This window comes from Anser brachyrhynchus, assembly GCF_964034855.1.
Source record: "Anser brachyrhynchus genome assembly, chromosome: 20".
NCBI lineage: Eukaryota > Metazoa > Chordata > Aves > Anseriformes > Anatidae > Anser > Anser brachyrhynchus.
The window spans coordinates 5,943,647-5,962,371 of record NC_137713.1 but is presented as its reverse complement, the minus strand read 5'-3'; the positions used below and the strand labels follow the sequence as shown (position 1 = coordinate 5,962,371).

General features: G+C 52.9%; 2 protein-coding genes across 8 annotated transcripts in view; one reads left to right on the top strand and one right to left on the bottom strand.

Annotated features, from left to right (window-relative positions):
- The first annotated feature begins 1,705 nt into the window (after positions 1–1,705).
- LOC308180729 (uncharacterized protein) lies at positions 1,706–14,309 on the top strand. 3 transcript variants are annotated; one of them, XM_080562848.1, is made up of 4 exons: positions 1,706–3,939; positions 10,321–10,461; positions 10,886–11,008; positions 13,423–14,309. In XM_080562848.1, the coding sequence occupies exons 2-4, from the start codon at positions 10,331–10,333 to the stop codon at positions 14,168–14,170; spliced, it is 1,002 nt and encodes a 333-aa protein (XP_080418974.1). In that variant the 5' UTR covers positions 1,706–3,939; positions 10,321–10,330; the 3' UTR covers positions 14,171–14,309. The 3 variants fall into 3 exon arrangements, with proteins under 3 accessions (XP_080418974.1, XP_080418972.1, XP_080418973.1); XM_080562846.1 differs by lacking the exon at positions 1,706–3,939 and adding an exon at positions 9,080–9,434; XM_080562847.1 differs by lacking the exons at positions 1,706–3,939; positions 10,886–11,008 and adding an exon at positions 9,263–9,434.
- Positions 14,310–14,475: 166 nt separating this feature from the next.
- RTN4RL1 (reticulon 4 receptor like 1) overlaps positions 14,476–18,725 on the bottom strand; it is a 31,546-nt gene continuing 27,296 nt past the window's right edge. For 4 of the 5 annotated variants that reach the window (XM_080562841.1, XM_080562840.1, XM_080562838.1 and 1 more), the window contains exon 2: positions 14,476–16,466. In XM_080562841.1, coding sequence (XP_080418967.1) covers positions 15,115–16,374 — 1,260 coding nt within the window. In that variant the 5' untranslated portion in view covers positions 16,375–16,466 and the 3' untranslated portion in view covers positions 14,476–15,114. Of the gene's footprint in view, positions 16,467–16,588; positions 18,721–18,725 lie in introns of those variants that run through there. The other variant, XM_080562842.1, reaches the window with a different exon arrangement.

Sequence of the window (18,725 nt, the reverse complement as noted above, 5' to 3'; positions counted from 1 at the left end):
TATATTGTCTACTTCTGGCCACAGGCGTACCAGAAGTGTAAAAACAATTTTCAGGCAGCCTGGAATGTAGTCTGATTTCTGATTCCGATGTTAATTCAGCGGAAGGCAAGGAGTGCATGATAAGAAAGGTGCTCGGTTTTGCTTTTAACCCTTTCCCCCGGCTTTTGTGAGTGCTGCTGTCTCCCAGGAACAAGCCGTGCTGTAGCTGCCCTGCCCGTTGAGCCATTCCTGCTCTGTTCTGAGTCCCCCATCTGGCTTTTGGCATCTTGCAGTCGAGGCAGCAGCTCCTCAAACAAGTTCTTGTTCTAGTTCAGCATATGGACCCTGTTTCTACTGGTGCCAGGCAAATAACAAAGTTTTAATCTGTTTGGTTAATTGAGGCAGCCAAAATAGGGCTTCTTTTTCACGGTCGCCAGGCTCCTGGGGTCTGTGGAGCACGATGAGATCTCCTGGTCCTGTACCCAGGCGGTCCTTAACCTGGGGACAAAGCGGAGAGAAGAGGGGACCCGCTGTCTCCAGGTTTGACTGGGGGTCCGAGCTGGTGGCCTAATTTTTGGCACTGCCCACGTGGGTCATGGCTGTTCTGAAAAAGCCCTGGGGGAGCAGGTCCTACCTGGCTTTGGGGTGATGAGCACCTCTCTCCATCCAGCACGGAGCCCGTGCATGTGATTCCTCGAATCAGGGCATGCCGGAGCCCACACGGACCTCTGCTCCTTTGCTGCAGTGGGGAAAAGACATCACACCTCTTAAAATCCTTGTAGGTCCCACCACCCGGTCACTCGGAAGTTATTCTGAGCTCTGGTGTGTCATTTTACAGAATTAAGGTGTCCAGTTGGATCCCAGTCTCCTGACAACATTTCTGATTCTCTGCTTGCTCCTGCATTCCTCCCCCCTCTCCCTTTTCCGATCCCGGTTCTTTATGCTGAATTACGAGGGTTAAACCAGTGGCATTTTGCTTCTGTTCCCTCTGACCAGTTCCGCCCGTGACCCTTGGATTTTTAATAACAGCAGAGATGATGGTCATTTAATGCAGCCCCCTGCCTGCAGCGTAATCTTCATCAAGGTTTTCCTGTAGCCTCCCTCAGGCAGCTTATCTTGTTGCTTAATTGTCTTTATGCTTCCTCACAGCTTCCTATTTTAACCGTATTTCCCTCAAACTGCAGCCGCGTTTTGGTCCTGGCTCAGGAGTGACTGCCTTCCAGCTCGGTGTCTGTCAGCCCTGGCTGTGAAATTTGGGCTGGGCAAATTATTTTGGGTGAGTAGAGATGATAGAAAAGGGCATGTCTCACCACGAAAGATGAATCATTCTTTTGCCTTTTACTCCTTGTTGTAGTAACATTACTCCTGAGGAATTTTTTTGCTATTTATGTGATTGTCACATGCGATTCCATCAGAATTACAAAGGAATTCAGCACGAATTAGTGGCCACTTAACGCTGCAGAAGGCTGCGATGTAAATGTACTCCATGATCTCATCTACAACTCAGTCCTTAGCGGATGCTTCAAGGTAGATTTTTTTTTTTTCCTAAAGTGGCCATAAATTGCAACCAGTCATTGGACTCCTTCCAGTCCTACAGCAATTACTGGGCCAGTTCAGCTGAAGGGTTTGATCAGGTGTTTTACTAGCAGGATTTTATTTCGCTAAATGAACATCTCCTAAAGAACCGGGAATGTAATATTTACACGTTAAAGTGCTGCTGTAATGGCACTGCATTTAACTTCACTAGGAGACCAGGAATCCCGTGGTAAAATGCCTGATAACTGCTGCATTTACCAGGGGAATGAATTTATAGCGGTTGAATTCCTCCAGCAGAACAAAGGGCTGCATTATGAAAGCACCCTCGTCACTCTGACAAAGGTTGGAGCCAGTCTTGATTCTTCCTCCGGCAGAGGAAGGCGTTGCTTTGCGTCGCAGTGGTTGTTGCATTGCCCGGCTGCTGGAAATATTTTGGGTAACGGGGTGGGATGTTGTCCTTCTGTCTTGCCCACCGCGGGCTGCATGTGACTTGGTCTAGCTTGGGAAATCCGGGAGAGGTTCTCCAAGGGAAGAGGTTGATGCAGGTGGGACTGAAATCACCCAGTGCAGCTCCTGTGCCACGGCTGCATGCCCAGATCTGCCCTCATGCCACCCGTCCCCGTGCCCAGATCTCGGGACAGCGCTGTGCCACCTCTGCTGCTCACTCGTATTAGGCACCTCCGTATAAATAACCCGGGGTTAGCCATGCAGCTCCTCTCTCCCTCTATTTTCTTCCGCCGGTATTAATAGTAGCTAATTATTGCTTTTACTATTAGGTCATGTGTTGTAAATACACTAAATGCAGAACGCATCCCGCGCTTGCCGGCTCGTGTGTTAATGCCTATATTCTGCCTCGTAACATCCAGCCTAATTGGCTGCTGGCGCTGCACTGCCTGACACGCCGCTTTTTGGGATAATTGCTCCCAAAGTCTCAGCATTTCAATGCGGTCGGTATTACACGATCTAGCTAAAAATCGTTCCAGACAAACCCAACCTCAGCCCCAGCCCAGCTGGGGCGGTGTCAGAGCTTCCAGGCAGGAGCAGGGGGCTCTGTGCAGCCTCTCCCCCCGCGGCTCGGTGGGTTGGGGTTTTGGGGTGCCCCCGCTGCCATCGGCGCGCTGCCTGCGTCCGTGGGTGGCAGCGGGATGAGTCCCTGCCAGCCCGGTCACCAGTGAAGAATCTTTTTAATTATCCAAGTGGTGGTAAATGCCTGCTCTTATTGGTATGTGCATAAGCTGTAACTTTGCTAATTCTCATCTTTAATCTCTTTGGGCACAGCTGGATGCCTGCGCTCCTCAGCGCTGCCTTTCTCCAGCGCCTGGAGGACGCGGGCTCCCTGCCCTGTGTGCCAGTGTGGATGCACAGTCCCCCAGCAAAAGGGCTTCAGGCTTCTACCCCAAAAGCACTTGCGGGTTGTTTGTGAGCATAATGTCACGCCAGCCTCATGGGATACGTGTGCCCTGTTCGGTTTTCAGCCGCGCAGCGCTGCAAGCCTCCCAGGTGCGACGTTAGTGCTGATTTTGTCTTTTTCTCCACTTCCCATCTGGGAGCTGGAGCAGAGCAGAGCCTGGCTTTGCCATTCGCAAGGAGACTGTCTCCTTTACCCCGTGTGCTGATAGCTCCGGAAGAATCACTCGTGTTCCTCGAGGGACCCCCTTCCCCTCTCAGGCCAGTAGTAGTGCTCCTTTGTGGAGGGAGAGCCCGATGCCCTCAGTTCATCAGCAAGCAGCTGCGGTACCCAGGACGTGCACGCTCGGCTGTGCTGCTGCAGAACAGCGAATCCTCCCTTTCACACTCTTGAGCAGAGCAGAACATATGTGCTGTTACCTCTTAATTCTTCTGTGGAGCATTAGGACTAATAAAACCTTCCAGGGCGTCTGATGGCAGAAGCAGCTGACGTTGCGTGCTAAGGAAACAAAGGCTGGTTGCAAAAAAATAAAAACGACATCCCCAGCACCTACTTCTTCCAGTAACGGTGAAAAAAATGTGTGACCCCCTCCCATGGCAGGTGACATGAGTTGCTTGGCTAATTGCATGGGGCCTGCATACCTGGGTGGTAAGGAGGGACTGGAGCACCGGCATACCCTTTAAATAAGAGAACATTTAAACGTCATTGCTTTCATGTTTGCCTCCTCGCTTCTAATTACTGAAGGCAGCTGACTTTAAAGCATAGGCCATTTCCTCCTCTTCCTGCAGCGGGGTCATAACAGCTTGTTTATAGACTACCGGGCTGGTTTGCTGCAACAGATTGTGACTTTAAATAGAAGGTTGCTAAGAGTGAGGTAAGGGCGGTGAGAGCATCGGGCTCGCTCAAAACAAGTCGCCTGGTATTTGGGGAGATGGGAGCGGCCAACAAAAGAGCATCAAGGGAGCGGCGAGGGAAGAGCAGTTGTCTCCAGCAGTTGCCATAAGACGAGTGCGAAGGTAGGTATGTCCTTTAACGAAGTGTGATGGTGCCAGCTGTGTCCTGGGGAAACCTCTCCCTGTTTTTTTTCCTGGAAGATCTCACGAGACGGCAACGTTACTAGTTATTTGTTCATCCTCAGCAAAATGCCAATAGCTCCTGTTTGGCGTTGGGCTGAATATCAAAAAAGTTGATTCATTGACTTAAAAACAAAACAAAACCTACACTGGACAAATGCTAGAAAACATGTGTTGGTAAAGAGGTGGACTGAGTGATGAACATATTTTCTATCTCTTGTATCTCTGACTCATACGGCCCTAGCTTAGTGCAGATTTTATTATCTTATCAAACAATTAATTACCTACATCCTTTAATTTCATATATATACAGTTGGAGATTGTTGTTTTTGTCTTCAAGTGCCTCTTATCCTCCCCAGTAGACCGTTGCTGCTAAATAGAAGGGATTATTTTCTTGGTGGCCATGCCAGATTTATTTATACTGCTAAGCCTGCTCTAGGAATTGGGGTGAAAAAGACTACCAGACTATCAAATTCAGCTTACCCCCTCGGATTTAGTCCCTGGCAAGGCTTCTGCTGAAGTCTTGGAAGGAAAAAATTCATTAGATGAACCTTAGCATGATTTTTTCCGTGGCTTTGATTTTAATCAAAGTGCAGGCTGGAAATTGTTTTATCATTAGGATCTGTTGACTGAATGTCAATGTGAGGCGGTTACCCCCGCCCGCCCCGACTCGTGTACAGACGCATCCTGTGTGCTTAGGTAAATCCCAGGCTGGGAGTGTGGAACAGCAAAAAGGGCAGAAATTAGCCTCTAAGGCTTGCAAATGCACTGCAGGCTGATGCCTTTCTGCATTTCAAGGACCTAAGTTCAATTGCAGCACTGTTGTTCTGCCTGTCCATAATGGGCTAGCTAATCAATTAAAACGGTCCCTTCTTAAACCGTTGCAGGAGGGAAGCGTGGTGCAGAAAAACTGCCCGCAAGGTCCGCAGGCTGCGGGTTAAACACCGCAGCTTTTTATCCCCAGATCTGCTGAATCAAGCCGGTGTGTTTTACCCAGGTTGCTGGGAGCACAAAGAGGAGAGACGCTGGTGGAGCTCTTTAGTAGGTTACCGAGCGGTGTTTGTGCATACGGCGCCGGAGCTCGTTCCCTCCGAAGACCAATTTACACAAGCCCCAGTGACTGCGGCGAGCCTTTAACTCCCAAACCTCGGGGCTGCAGCTCAGCATCCTTGCAGAAGATGCTGCTGGGACCGCAGGGAGCGCCGGAGGAGGGCTGGCCGCGCACCGGCCCCGCTGCACGGAGGAAGGAGCCTGCCGGTGTCGGAGCCGGCGTGCCTGCGCTTTCTGTAACGCTCGCTGATTAAATCCACCGCGGGTGTACGCGTTTGAATTTTAAAGAGCCTCGCTTTCCAGGTCAGCGCAGCGACTAGCTCAGCCCCAACTTCCTTGTGAATGGGAAATAAAAAGGGAGCGGGAGGCTTTGCGTGTTCGAGGCCGACAGGGTCTTGTGCCTGTGCATCCTCGGGGCGAGCTAGCGGCCACGCGGGCAAACCCCTTCCCGGCGACGCAGGGCCAAAACCCACTGCATGGCAGGCAGAGATTTTCGTTGCTAGCTGGAAGGAGTGGGTCAGCACGCCCTGCTGCCGGGACCAGTATAAACCAAGAGCAATCAGGCTGGAATTGGTGGGGACAGAGGTGTCAGGGGTGGCGTAGGAGCGAGGCGATGCCAGATCCCGATGGCACGATGCCTGCGCGCTGCATCCTGCCTGCAGACCAGCTCTTCGCGCAGCAGAGGAAAGTAGGTCAGCACCAGGTTCCCCGCCTGCCGGCACAGGCGCTGGATTACACGCCCGCATCCCGCAGCGGGAGCGGCTCTGGTGTTTTTCCTCTGGGAAGGCGCACGGAGAAGCAATTCGGCGCGGCGTGGTGCTGGCTGGGGGCCATGCTGCGTTGGCTGCTGCCGCCCCGGTGCTCAGGGGGCTCGGAGCCCTGTCTGCCCCTAAATATCATGGGGGATGCTGCCCCACGCAGCAGGGCGGTGTTTTGGGAGGGTTCCCGGCATGCTCTCGGCCCCTGCCCATCCCCTGAAGGTCCGATCCCGTGCATCTCCGCGCCTCACCACGGCCGTGAAGCTCCAGTTCTACTCGAATGATTACCCGACACGTTAATTGGGACTCCCGCTATGATTAAAAAGAAATTTCAGATTAAGCCCGCCATGCTGTGTAGCTCGGGAAGAAAACATCTCTTTATAAACACAGCAGGAATGCGGGGACTCCATTATTATTGTTTTTTCTAACTTTGAAGAAACCGGCTCTCACCGCCGCTTTGACCACAAGGAGACAAGTGCGGCAGTCACTCGGCTACGGTCGAAGCTAAACGGAAGGGATGCTAGCGGGGAGATAAAATTGCAGGGTGTTTTTCCTTCTTTTTTTTTTTTTTTTTTCTTAAATCCATTATGATTATCACATTATCTCTGCGGACCTCAGATCCTGTCCGCGTGGGTCTCTGCAGACTCAGGCAGAGCTTGGAGGAACCCGCAGGCTGCGGGAGCCACGCGGATGGGCGAGCGTGGTCACGAGCATCCCTGGGGACCGTCCTCATGTCAGTGTCACTCAGGTTTTGGGCCTGAACTGCTGTTTTGATGGGGACGGCGCCGACTGCCAGGTGAAGCGTTGCAAGGCCTCATACACTTTAAAACTATTTGCTCTATTTATTTTCGACGTGGAAGGCTGTAACGGAGCTCACAGTCAAAATCTAACCCTCCTCCACAAAACGCTGCCTTCGGCCGGGGAATATCCTCTACGAAACCACTTATTCCTTCACGCATGAATCTTTTTGCTTTCTTAGATGAATCTTTCTGCACGCAGGGTTTTAGGAGGGACCTGCCACAGACCCCAGGCAGCTGAGCTCGCTGTGAGCCGGGGGCACAGGGAACCTCCTGCATCATGGTGGGAGCTCAGAACCCAGAGCAAGAAACGCGGTGGGTCTGCAGGATCCTTGCCCTGCATTTACTCCGTGCTGGACTTGCTGAATCGCCAGGCAAGGGCAGCGCTGGATTATCCCCCGCGCCCCCTTCTTCCTTATAAACTCCCCTTCTGGTGTTCCAGCCGAAGCAGCATGAGGCGAGTAAAGTCTGCTGCTCAAATGAGAGTGGATAAGCTCAGTTTACTTGCATTTATTCATGACTTCACCACTCCACTGGGGCCTGCAAAATCAGAGCCAAAAGGAACTGCAGCGAAAATTGGCCTACATGTGACGGCTTTAAATAATCTGCCCTTTTGCTCTAGTTCTGTGTTGAGATGTGCTGGAAGCCTGAGGAGCTGGGAGCTGGCGTGGTGTAGGAGCTGCGTTTTGTTTTCTTGCTCCGGTGTTTGAAGCTGCCTTTGGTCTCCTGCACACGGAGGAACTCGGGGAAAGTTACGCAGCTGGGGAAACAAAAATCTATTTAAGAATTCCCGTGTTTAGTGCACGGCTTGAAATTATGGGAATCAGCACAGATAGTGGATTAGCTCTTAATTCCACAGACGTGAAAAATAAGGAAGAAAGCAAACAGAAATAAACTGGCTAGCGCACGTTCCCGATGTTGACACCCAGGACCAGGGTGGTGTGCCGGGCTAGAAAACACTCACTAGGAAGCCGGCAGGAGGACACTTTGCATTAAAAACTGTCTTCTTGTTTGTGCTCGCGTTGTGCAAACAGATGCAACTCCCAGGGGACCCCAGGGATGCCTGCACCAGCCGGAGGGGCCGCGCGAGCCATCGGGGAGCCGGGTGCTGCCGGGCTGAGCGAGGCTTCGCTTCGGCACCCGTGCAGAAACGGGAGCGGATCTGTCTGCAAACCAGGTCACCGCTGCTCGTGCGTGTGTTCTCTTGGGCCTCCTTGAATCACATCATGATTCCTCTTCCCCCCCCAGCTCCCAGCAGCTGGGATTACTTTTCACGTGCTGTGCTCACATAATTGTATCTAATAATTTCTCAACTGCCTTTCCTTCATTCTTGAGTCACGTATGACCGCCTTTTCTTTTTTTTTTTTCTTTTTCCCCTTTATGTGGCTACACAACCCCACCCCAGCCTGCACGAGTGCTCTCCTGCCTGCTTCTCCTGCGCTGTTGCCTCCTGTCTCACTTTTCCACCTTGGTTAGATCCACAGAGGAGGACGGACCCGCAGAGGAGGAGATGCTTTAAAGCAGGGCTGCTGCCCGCGCTTACTATCAGGAGAAAAAAAAAAAACACACAAAACCACCAAAAATCTTGGGGGTTGCTGCAGCCCTGAGCATGCTGGTGGTGCTCGTGGTGCCCCCAAAGGGGCATTTCCCAATTTCACTCTGCAAAAACCCCGTTGCAGCCACGCGATGAACCTGGCGGTCCGGGTGCCACCGCGCCAGCTCGTCGGGTCAGGCTGTTAGCCTCCCGTGGTATATTTAGTTCAGGTTTAGCAGGGGCTCTGCGTGCTTGTGTTCTCCTGTCTCCTTCGCGTTCGACGTGCTAAGTAGATGCAGGAAGGAGCCGAGAAGTCTGCCCGCTGCCGCGAGGACGCAGGAGCGGTGGCAGCCCGCGCTGCGTAGCGATGGGGCTGGGGTTTTTGGTTGCTTGGTCCTCGGGATCCTTTGGCAGCCTACGCACTGAAAGTGTCACTCTGCTTTTCCTTTTTTATTACTATTACGTGTTTTTTTAGAATGAGGTTAATGCATGAGTTAAAAACAACACAGACAGAAAGGGCAGTTATGAGACAGTCGATCTGGAAGCGCTTCCTTAGAGAAGAACAGTGAGAAGCCAAAAACCACGACCCCTGGTAGCTCAGCTGTAGGGTGCGCAGAGGGAGCAACCAGGAAAACTTTTTCCAGGGAGAGCAATCTGCACACAGTATTGAGAAGCCAGGTCTGAGTCTGTGGGAGAAAAAATACCACGAAGTCATGCTGGCAGGCGCGGAGCAGAGGCGTGTGCGGTACCGGTGGAGGTGCGGTGCCCAGCCCTGTGCCTCGGGCATCACAAGGGCTTGCAGATTTGCACAAACAAATCCGTCTCTGGGGATGGCCGTCCTGGCTGGGCGTGGGATCCGCTCCTCTGGAAAATGAAGCATGCAGACCTGAAAATGGAAATCTTTCCGGGTGAGACAGCAAACAGCTGAGAGAGTTTTGTTCTTTGGTAACGGCCTCGGAAACCTGCAGTCTGTCATATGAACAGCTTCATATTTTACTAGAAGAGTGTTTTTCTTTTGACCCCGTGTGGCAGAGCAGCCACAGAAGGCAGGAGGGGAGCTTCCACTCATTTAAATCCTGTTTTGCTTTTTCTCCCTCTGCTAATTTTTTGCCTCCTGGGCAGGACGGGGTGAGCGGCTGCAGCCAGGCAGATGCTGGGCGCGGGCATCCTCCAGCACCACGCTGCCTTCTGCCTCCTCCCAGGGACGAATTTCCCCCTCCAAATGAGATTCGTCAGTTTAAACCCACGATTCCGCTTCGTTCTTCAAATGGAAAACACAGAAGTCAAAGCCTTTGGCAGGTACTGCTGTGCTGGATAGGGCTTTGCAAGCAGGAGACCGCAAACAAGCGGAGAGAAGAGATGGAAAAGAGAAAGGAAATTCTGAGTAATTTTAGGAAGTCTTTCACCAAGCGGATGGCAAACAATGCGTGCCTGACCCTCTGCCTGTCTGCGGTACGAGGGCTCTGACAGCCAGCTTCCTGAGAGTGCAGTAAGCTGTTCATAAATCAAAAGCACCGAGACTATCAAATTTGTTTATTACTCGGGGTTGTGCCGCTCTGCTCAAGTTGAGTAGCTGTTTTGTTTCCTTTCTTCTAGCTGCGTTCCCGAAAAAGATTTGTTGGAACATAGCTGCACAGATCCCTTTATCCTTTTATTTTATTTTTATATTTTTTTTTTCCCCCAGAAGATACAGAGAGCGCCCTGGTAGAGCTGGTGGTGTTAATGTTCTGCAGCAGGAGTGAAATAGCCTGGAGATGTGCAGTGCGACATCAGGGGCGTGTGCCCTAAATAGGAGGGTTAACCAGGGCTTATTCAGAAGGAAGGCAGTAATTGCAGCTTGTGTGAAGCAGTAATATTCTTTTGTGCATTATTTACCCAGGAACATCTGCTAATACATATACATTCTATGGTGCATGTAAACAACCTGCGCGGGAAGAGGATTAGGAGATTTATAAAAAATTAGAAGCAAGTTAAAAGGGCAATTAGAAGAGCAGAAAGAGATATTGAGCAGTGAATTAGAGAGGATATTTTAACACACAATCAGAGCTTCCCGAGACGTATCCAGAGCAGAGAGAAGGTAAAAGAGAAAATTGGTCAATTACGACATGATAGCAGGGAATTGGTGACATGGGAGAAGGTAATGGCTGATTTGTTAAACAGTTATTTTGATTCTGTTTTCACAAAGGAGGAAGAGGATGGAGGGCAGCTCCGGAAAGGACTCGGGCTGTGCAGATGAGGCAGGGAACAAGCCAAGGAGCCTGCAGAGAAACAAAGGCACATTTGCAGAGCGGCTGGGCGTAGGTAGAATTTCACCCCTGTTCACAAGGTGGGGGAAAAAATGGATTTTACTGGTGCTGAGCTGGGTGGCGAGGGGCTGGTGGTGCGGAGCTGGCTTTGGTCCTCTGGCCTGTAGTGATAACCGGCTGCTTTTGAGCAGAGGCCAGGGACCAAGGTGGTCCTGGAGATGAAAGGTCCTTCTGCCTTTGGAGGCTGTTCCTCCAGGAGAGGGGAGGATGGAGAATATTGACAGACAGACAGACAGACGGGAACACAGAGGGGTGCTGCTTGTGGCGCATCTTTTACATGGCTATGGAGGTGGTTGGGCTCTCCAGTGGCGCTAGCGTGACACCTCCCCAAAACCACAGTTATCTGTGTCTTTTTTTTCTTGTTTGTTGTTCTTCATTCCCATCCCATACCCCCAACACGACAAGCAACACAAGCACATCTCTAATCACCGCTCCCATCCGCAGCCTGGTGTCAGCGATCTCATGTTTCACCAGGGCGAAAAGCAGACGGGAGCTCGGGTACGGATGGGCAGGAGACGAGGGCTGGCAGAGAGGAATTGTGTCAGGCTACGAGACCTCAAGGAGACAGTAAGCTATGGAAAAGGGAAATATTCCTGGTTGTGCAATAGAAAACATGATCTTGGGAACTGTTCGTGGGGCTGGGCTTGAAACTGAGACAGGCAAAGCACGATGGAAAGCATCGGCAAAGGGAGAGCCTAGGGGAGGCTGCACCTGATGGACCACAGAAATTGTTACATTGGCTTGAAAGAAATGTGAAGTGATGCTTTTTTTCTGCACTGCCCCTCTGAAAGGGGGAGTGGGTCTCAGAGCTACTTTCTGGGGCAAAGGAAGCAAATTGGGAATGGTGACGTGGGGGCACACGGTAAGGTGTTGTCTGGGCAGCGGTGGAGAAGGTACCAGAAGCTGCAGAGGTGTGATGTCAGCTTAGCCTGGGGCGCCAAACATTTATTCTCAGCATCCGAGAGGTGCTTGGTTTTCATCCTGCCTGGGAGGACAAGAGACGCAGTGTCATGTGCTTTGTGTTTTCAAAGCATGTAGGAAAAGCTCTGTATTAGCAATTACAGGATGAAACTGTGGAAAAGTGGTACAATGGATAGAAAATTGGCTCTGACTCAGGAAACGGGATTCTGCAGCCGTGAGCGAGTTTCCAGAGGCACAGTGTGGGGTCTCTTCTGGGTTCTCTTTCATTTAATTTTTTTTTTTTTTTATGGAAAGGATTTGCATGAACAGCCCAAAGTTAGAGCGTTAAAGCTCACCGACACAGCCAAATAGAAAAGGGGAAGCAGGCACGCTGGGAGGGCCTCATCTTATCCCCAGCACAGCGAACAGAAAGGGAAGCAGTGCCTGACCACAGCTCAACGAGCAGCCTGTCTGCCTGGACCCAGGGAGGGGAATCACTGCCTGGCCAAAGGTGTGCTTGCCTTGGGAATCCCTTCTTTCCCTCTCACAACGAAGGGCTATGTCCAGGGCAGCACGGAGGGAGCTACAAGCAAGGAGGGTTTGGGTTTGTGCCCGAGGAGAAGCGCATCCATCCGCCTCCAGCCCAGCTCTGGCTCTGTGGTTATCCCCATGTCCGAAGGGATGCACGCTTTGGGGTTGCGGGAGCGCTGCTTGGGAGAAAAAGGGATTTCTGCCAGCCTCGGAGCAACGTGCAAAATGCATGAAGACATGCTGTATGAAAGGATCGTGAGGCACGCACGAGAGCCAAGTGGGGCTGTGGTGGAGCCGCACCACGTGGATGGGAAGGTAGCTGTTGAGGCTAAGTGTCAGAGCATGCCATAAAAATTTAGTTTATCCTCAAAGAGCTGCGGTTGTCGAGGAAGAATGGGTGCAGGGAGGGGTGGCGGCAAAGGGAAGGCAGGAGGAACATCAGAAACCTGTAGTCTGTGTCAAGTGACACCTCCTATTTAGCAGTGTATCACGTCTCCCTTCTGGTTTTTAAACAGTAGCCTTTATTGCTAGGAGTTAGAGTGCTTGATTGACAAGGCTTGTAATACACCGTGGAGTTGCCTTTATTTTTCCTACATGTTAAAGGAAAAGATACTAAAAATACAATTATGGTTTTGAGCCAGGCGTAGTCTGTTCTAATATAATTCATCTCAAAGACTATCCATCGTGCCTGCTGCACCCAAATCATTTATAAAACATTAGCATCTCCTGTGCTGACATTTCACTCCTATATTACAGGAGTTATACAGAGACTTAAAAAAAAATTAATAAAGTGCTTCTCCTCTTCATTCTCCCTCTGAGAGCTTTGATTTCCAGAGTATGAAACGAAATAACCAACATAACAACATTCTCCACTTCTAAGGGACAGTGCCAGACTCATTCAGTTGCTATTGGTTATAGAGAGTAGGACGTGAGGGAGCTATTTCGGATCACGGATTATTTGTTCTGGCTGCATTGGACATCCCTTTAGTGGAGGTTTAGAGCCCTGTAGACGGAGAAGTTTGGATAGGAGTTGGAACAGAGAGGGCTTGATGAAGTAACCTCTCCCTTCCTCCTCCCTGAGTCCCTCGTGCTGTTCCCCAGGACCCGTATTCCCACCCGGAGCATCCCACCCGGCCCGGCCCCGCTCGAGGGGTGCTGTGCGAGGAGAGGGGCAGCGACACCGCTCCTCCCCAAGCACCGAGCTGCTCCTAATGAAGGACGGCAGGGAAATTTCCTCTTTTGCTTGGGAGATCCCTCTGCATTTCCAGATCCCCCCAGGAGAGCTGGTGCAGTGTAAATGCCCTCTCCCCACTTGGGATCATTTTAGGGGCGCAGGGAGGGTGGTGTGGGCTTAACCATGCGGCACCCACACTGTAAAATGGGACTCGTGCCTGGAGCCACTGGGAGTTGCATGCTGGAAAAGTGCCCCCCTCCCCAGCTGGGATACCATAACGAAATGAAAAGCAGCCTTTTCTTGTCCAAGATCACTTTTATTTCCCTTGTTTCGTTAACCTCAGTGTCTGTTTTGTCTTGCATATCCACGCTGACAGGGAATTAACACCGACTGCAGAATTCAGGCAGCACCCACGGGCTGCGCTGGGTGCCGCCAGCAGCTCTGCCATGGCCACAAAGCAGACCAGCGAGCGCATCCCAACCACCGAGCGCATCCCGACCACCGAGCGCATCCCGACCACTGAGCGCATCCCGAACACCGAGCGCATCCCGAACACCGAGAACATCCCAACCTGGCATCGGCTGCGGGGCTTAACTCAGGACAAGAGGAATGCGCAGCCCTTCTTCCCATCCTTCAGCTGGCCACGACCCCTTCCCATGGCTTTCTTGGGCCTTTCTCTTTCCCACTGCGGACCAGAAATGCTGGGCACCGTGCTTCTCGCAGGTCCCGCGCTCGCTGCGCTTTCCCGCTTCTCTTGGCTCTCCCCATGGCATGACCCACTCCTTTTAAGAAAAAAAAACCCTGCTCCTGACACTGTCAGGGCCACCTGCAGCCCACAAACCTGCTGCCCGAGTGAAAACCTTAGGCCAGCTATAAAGGTCCTCACACGACCAACACCGCTGGAAGCCCCCAGCCCCTCACCGCCCCGGGGCTCGCAGCACTTTCCCAAGGCAGAGCTCTGTGGCTGTGTGCATTGGGACCGGGCGCTGCTAATCCACCTCCCTCTCCCCCCCTCTTACAAATTAGGACGTAAGGGTGAGCTTTGGCTCTCTGTATATGGACTTTGTTGCATTGCATACTACCCCCCCAGACCCCTCCCAGAGTTTAGTGCTCTAAATTGCTAAGAACATTGGTCCCCCGCGCGCACTGAGGCTGCCGGATGGCTTTCAGCATCTGTAGGCACTGCTGCCGTTTGTGGTCTTGAGAAAAGGATATACTGTTCTGCTATAAATTCAACAATACAATCCTTAGTTCTGAAGATATAGTTTCCATATAGTTTATAAACATTATAAGACATACATATGGATAATTGAGGGGAAGGGGGCCTGTGCATTTGTTGGGTTTGCTTTTCAGATGTGTGAACACGGTTACAAAAAACGCACCTCCTTGCAGGTACTTCATTTCTTTAAGTTTGTTTTCTTTGTGTGTGTGTTTTGTTTTTTTTTTTAATTATTCCACCTCTAACCAGTCTTTCCTTTGGTAGTTGGCTACTCCAAGCCCAGCAGGCAAGCCCTGTTCTGCTGTAATGCCTGAGATATTCAGGGTTTTGAGATTGTCTTCTAAGAGATTTCCAGCCAACTTTCGCCTGTGGGTTTGGAGCCAAAAGGGCTAAAACGTGGGAGAACCAATGTCCTTATTACATGAGAATAAGTGTCCTTGCACTCACTTTCAGAGAAACAGTGTAGGCTTAATTGGTGATCGTTTTTTACAGCAATTATGTTCCTTGCGGTAATTGGCGGGGTCACTCGGCGCACTCTCAAATTAACAGGATTTCACAAGTTTCCAGTTGTCCGGCTGACGTCGCCGGCAGGCTGGCCGCCGTCCCCGTTATCCGGTTGTGTAAGGTTGGCTTTTTTCTCCCGGTGCAGGGCTCGGCTGTTGGTGACACCGCGCGACAACGCCTTTCAACCCGCTCCTGCCGCCCGCGCCCGCTGCCGCCCGCGCCCGCAGGCCGCCGGCCTTCCCTCGGCGGGGCCCCAATTCTCCACGTCCAAAAAAAGAAGAAGAAAAGAAACTCTGGTCCGTTGTAGGTGGGTGGCAGTGCAGATCCGCTCCTCCGCAGCCGGGCTCAGCGCATGACGGCCGCTAGCAGCAGCACAAAAACCAGGCGCGAGGCCTCGAGGCCTGCGCTGCCGGCCGCCTGCTGCACCCCGCTGGGGGCGCGGATGGGCGTCCGCCGGGTGCACTTACCCTTGCGTCTCGGGGGGCCCGTGGGCATCACGCCGAAGCTGAATTTGTGCTGATAGTCGGGCACGTAGTCGTGGACCTCGTGCTCGCTTTTCCGCGGCCCCAGCGACACCGGCTTAAGGGTTCGGTTGCGGCTTTTGTGGCTGGTGCAGTTCTTGCCGGGGCGGCGTGAGCCCGGCCGGGGCGCGGGCTGGCTGCTGTGCAAACCCTTCTCGGCCCCTCGCTCGCTGCCCTTCTCCTTGGAGGAGTGGTGGGGGTGGTGGGCTTTGGAGGCTCCTCTGTCTGTTGCCGAGAAAGTGTGTGTTTTGATCTGGTGGAGCGACTCCGAGCCCGAACAGTTCCTAAAGTCTTCGGCCCTCAGCACCTTTAGGTCCTTGCCGTGCATCCGCTCGGGGGACTCGCAGATGACGCTGGAGCTGGAGCCCCTGAAGCGGTGCAGCCACTCCCAGAGCGAGCGGGCCTTGCAGTCGCAGCTCCAGGGGTTCCCGTTCAGCCTGAGGAACTCCAGGGCTCCCAGGTGGGCCAGGCAGTCCCCCTGCAGCTCCGAGAGGCTGTTGTTGAAGAGGAACAGGGTGGTCAGTCGCCGGAGGTCGTGGAAAGCCCGCCTGTGAACCCACTGCAGCTGATTCTGATGGATGAGCAGCCTATCCAGGTTTATTAGTCCCCTGAACGTGTTCTGATGGAGGCTCCAGAGCTTGTTTCCATGGAGAAAAAGATGGCTGAGGTTAACCAAGTCAACAAAAATATCGTCCTGAAGGAACTCGATGTGGTTGTCTTGCAAGTAAAGGTACTGCAGGTTGTGGAGGCCGCCGAATATCCCGCTGGGGAGGGAGCTGAGCCCGCACTTGTACAGATACAAGGCGTGGAGTTTCACCAGCCCTTGGAAAGTGTCCGCCGCTAAAGCCCTTAGGTAGCGGTTGTCCCCCAGGTCCAGCTCCTCAAGGTTGACGAACCCCTCGAAGGTGTTGGGGTCAATGAAGGTGATGTTGTTGGAGTAGATCCAGAGGGTGACCATGGAGGGGCTGAAGTGGCCCCGCAGCAGCAAGGTGATCTGGTTGTTCTGCAGGAAGATCCTCTCGCTGTCCTCGGGGATGCCCTCGGGGATGGTGACGAAGTTGTGGGCCTGGCAGCTGACGGTCATGGGCGAGGGGTAGCAGACGCAGTCGGTGGGGCAGCCCGCGGTCCCGTGGACCTTCAGCCCCAGCAGCACCAGCAGCAGCTCCGCGAGGGCCCCTGTTCGGAGAGAGGGGAGAGCGGCGTCAGGGGGAGCATCCCTCCTGCCGAAAACCGCGCCCGATTCACGCCGCTCGCGACTGAGCCGCAGAAACGGCTGCGACCGCGATGAGTGGGCTCACCGCACGCGGTGCTTTTTTGGACGGGATCTACGGAGAGCGTCCTCCCTCCTCGCGCCGCCTGCCTGAGTCACGCGCTGCCGGCCGAGCCGGGCAGATGACGCTTTCTCGGGGGAATCGTCGCTGGCAATGCACGCAGCGCAGCCCGTGGCTGCAGGCAGGCGGGGCAGCCGGGGGAAGCGCAGCTGTGCGGAGCGCAAGGGTGCGAAAGCAAGCAGGGACGTGCGGGAGATGCAAACCCACAGAGGTGTGCTCCTCTAATCCTTTTCTCGAATAACCCATGCTTCTGGCACACAGCTGTTGTAATCCCCAGCGAATCACCCCCAAATACATCCGTGCCGTGCACCTGCACGGCGCGCCCCAACCCTCCTGCGGGAGAGGGGCTGCTCTCCGTGCCCTCCCGTAGCCACAGCCGTGCCCCTCGTGGCCCGTTTGGCACCGGCTTGTGCCTCAACCAAGGGGTGATTCGCAGGAGATGTGCTGTCGGCAGCCGGTGGGAAAGGCTGAGCAGAGAGCTCGGTTAGAAGCGGGTGCTCAGACATATTTTAAATAGGTGTCCTGTGGCAAAGCAGATTGCATCTCCTAATGCTACATACAGGATGTGCCCGCGACCAGGGCGTGCTCGCTGCGGAGCACGAGAAGCAAGCAAGGCAGTAATCATCCCCTCCCTCGGCTCTGCTCGGAGCACCGGCTTCGCCGCCCAGTTCCCGGCGCGCTCCCACTCCTCGCACCATGCCTGCTTTCAGGCTATTCCTTCTGCGCGGAGTGGCTTTTCAGACTCGTTGCACCAGCCTGTCATTTCTCATTCAGATTTCCTCCTAGATCTGCTTTTCCTCTTACACACAAAATTTGCTCATGTCTAATGAATTCTGCCTCTGGACTTCACGGGAGAAAGGAGTAAAATGAGAGCGGCGTACAGCTGCCAGTGCCATCCTACCCCAGAGTCCCTGCACTGCGATTTGCTTGTAATAATCTGAAAAACAAGAGTGGAAGTGGAGTTCACCTCTAATTACTCCATGTCGTTACCACCAGATCGGCTGTGGTGCTGGACCCCTTGGGCTTTTACCGTCCCTCTTTTCAAGCGCCTACAGCTGAGTACGAGTGGGAGGCAAAAAGCCTCACTGGTTTTTTATTAACGTTGTTTGAAATATAACTCTCTCGTTGGTGTTGCCTTTTGCCTGGTACGGAGATCTATTACTGGGTAGCTAATAGCAGGTGACCAGTCCATCTGGGTCCATTCTTTCAATGCAAATCTGTCACGTTTTTAGATAAACTGGGTTATTCAGGCTCTCATAAATTACCGCGGAGAGACAGTCGCCTCTGACCATACTGCCGTATTTTATTTTTTTTTTTTCTAAAAAATAGCATTGCCAGCCAAAGTGTTGGACCAAGCCTGTGCTGGGATGGGGATGGGGGCTTCCTGCAGGCTCTGCCCTGCAGCAACGAAGTGCCGGCTGCGGGAGGGATGGCTCATCCCTGCGCCGCTGCCAGAACAGGGCTGGAGCCAGGAGCGCTTAATTCGCGAAAACTCCTACGGCTGTGTAGGGAAAGGAACATTCTCCAAGTCACCGCCGTGCCGTTTTGGCTTCGCTGGCGTGCGTTCGCGATGAGAAAAGGGCCGTGCTGGTGGCTCGGGCCAGATCCTCACGGGGTGCCGGCTGCGGCTGCCCCGCGCTCCCCGCCGAGCAGGAGCCCTCGCCGCAGCTCCCGGCATGCAGCCTCGGGAACAGCAGCCCCCCGGGGATGTTCTGATTACCCGATCCCCAGATAACAATCATTAAGATAAAGCTACAGTCGCAGATAGGTGCAGAAACACTTTCTGCTGTCTATTTTTTTTTTCTTTTTACCCACGGATGTGCTTTGCTGAGGTGGGACAGCTTTATATTCCCCGCTTCACCTCGGTGACACCGAACTACAAAGACTGGTGTAGCTCTTATGTTTATTAGTAAAATCCTGCCAGGCACAAGCACGGTGACGATCTCCCACATGCAGAGTCTGTTATTGCAAATACCAAATCACAAGGGTCTGAATCAATAAACCATCTCCCAGCTATGAGCAGCAGGTTGGAAGATTACATATTGCTTCCAAACGCCGGTTTTATGCGCTGTTCCGTGACACGATAGTTGCCAGGCTAACAGGA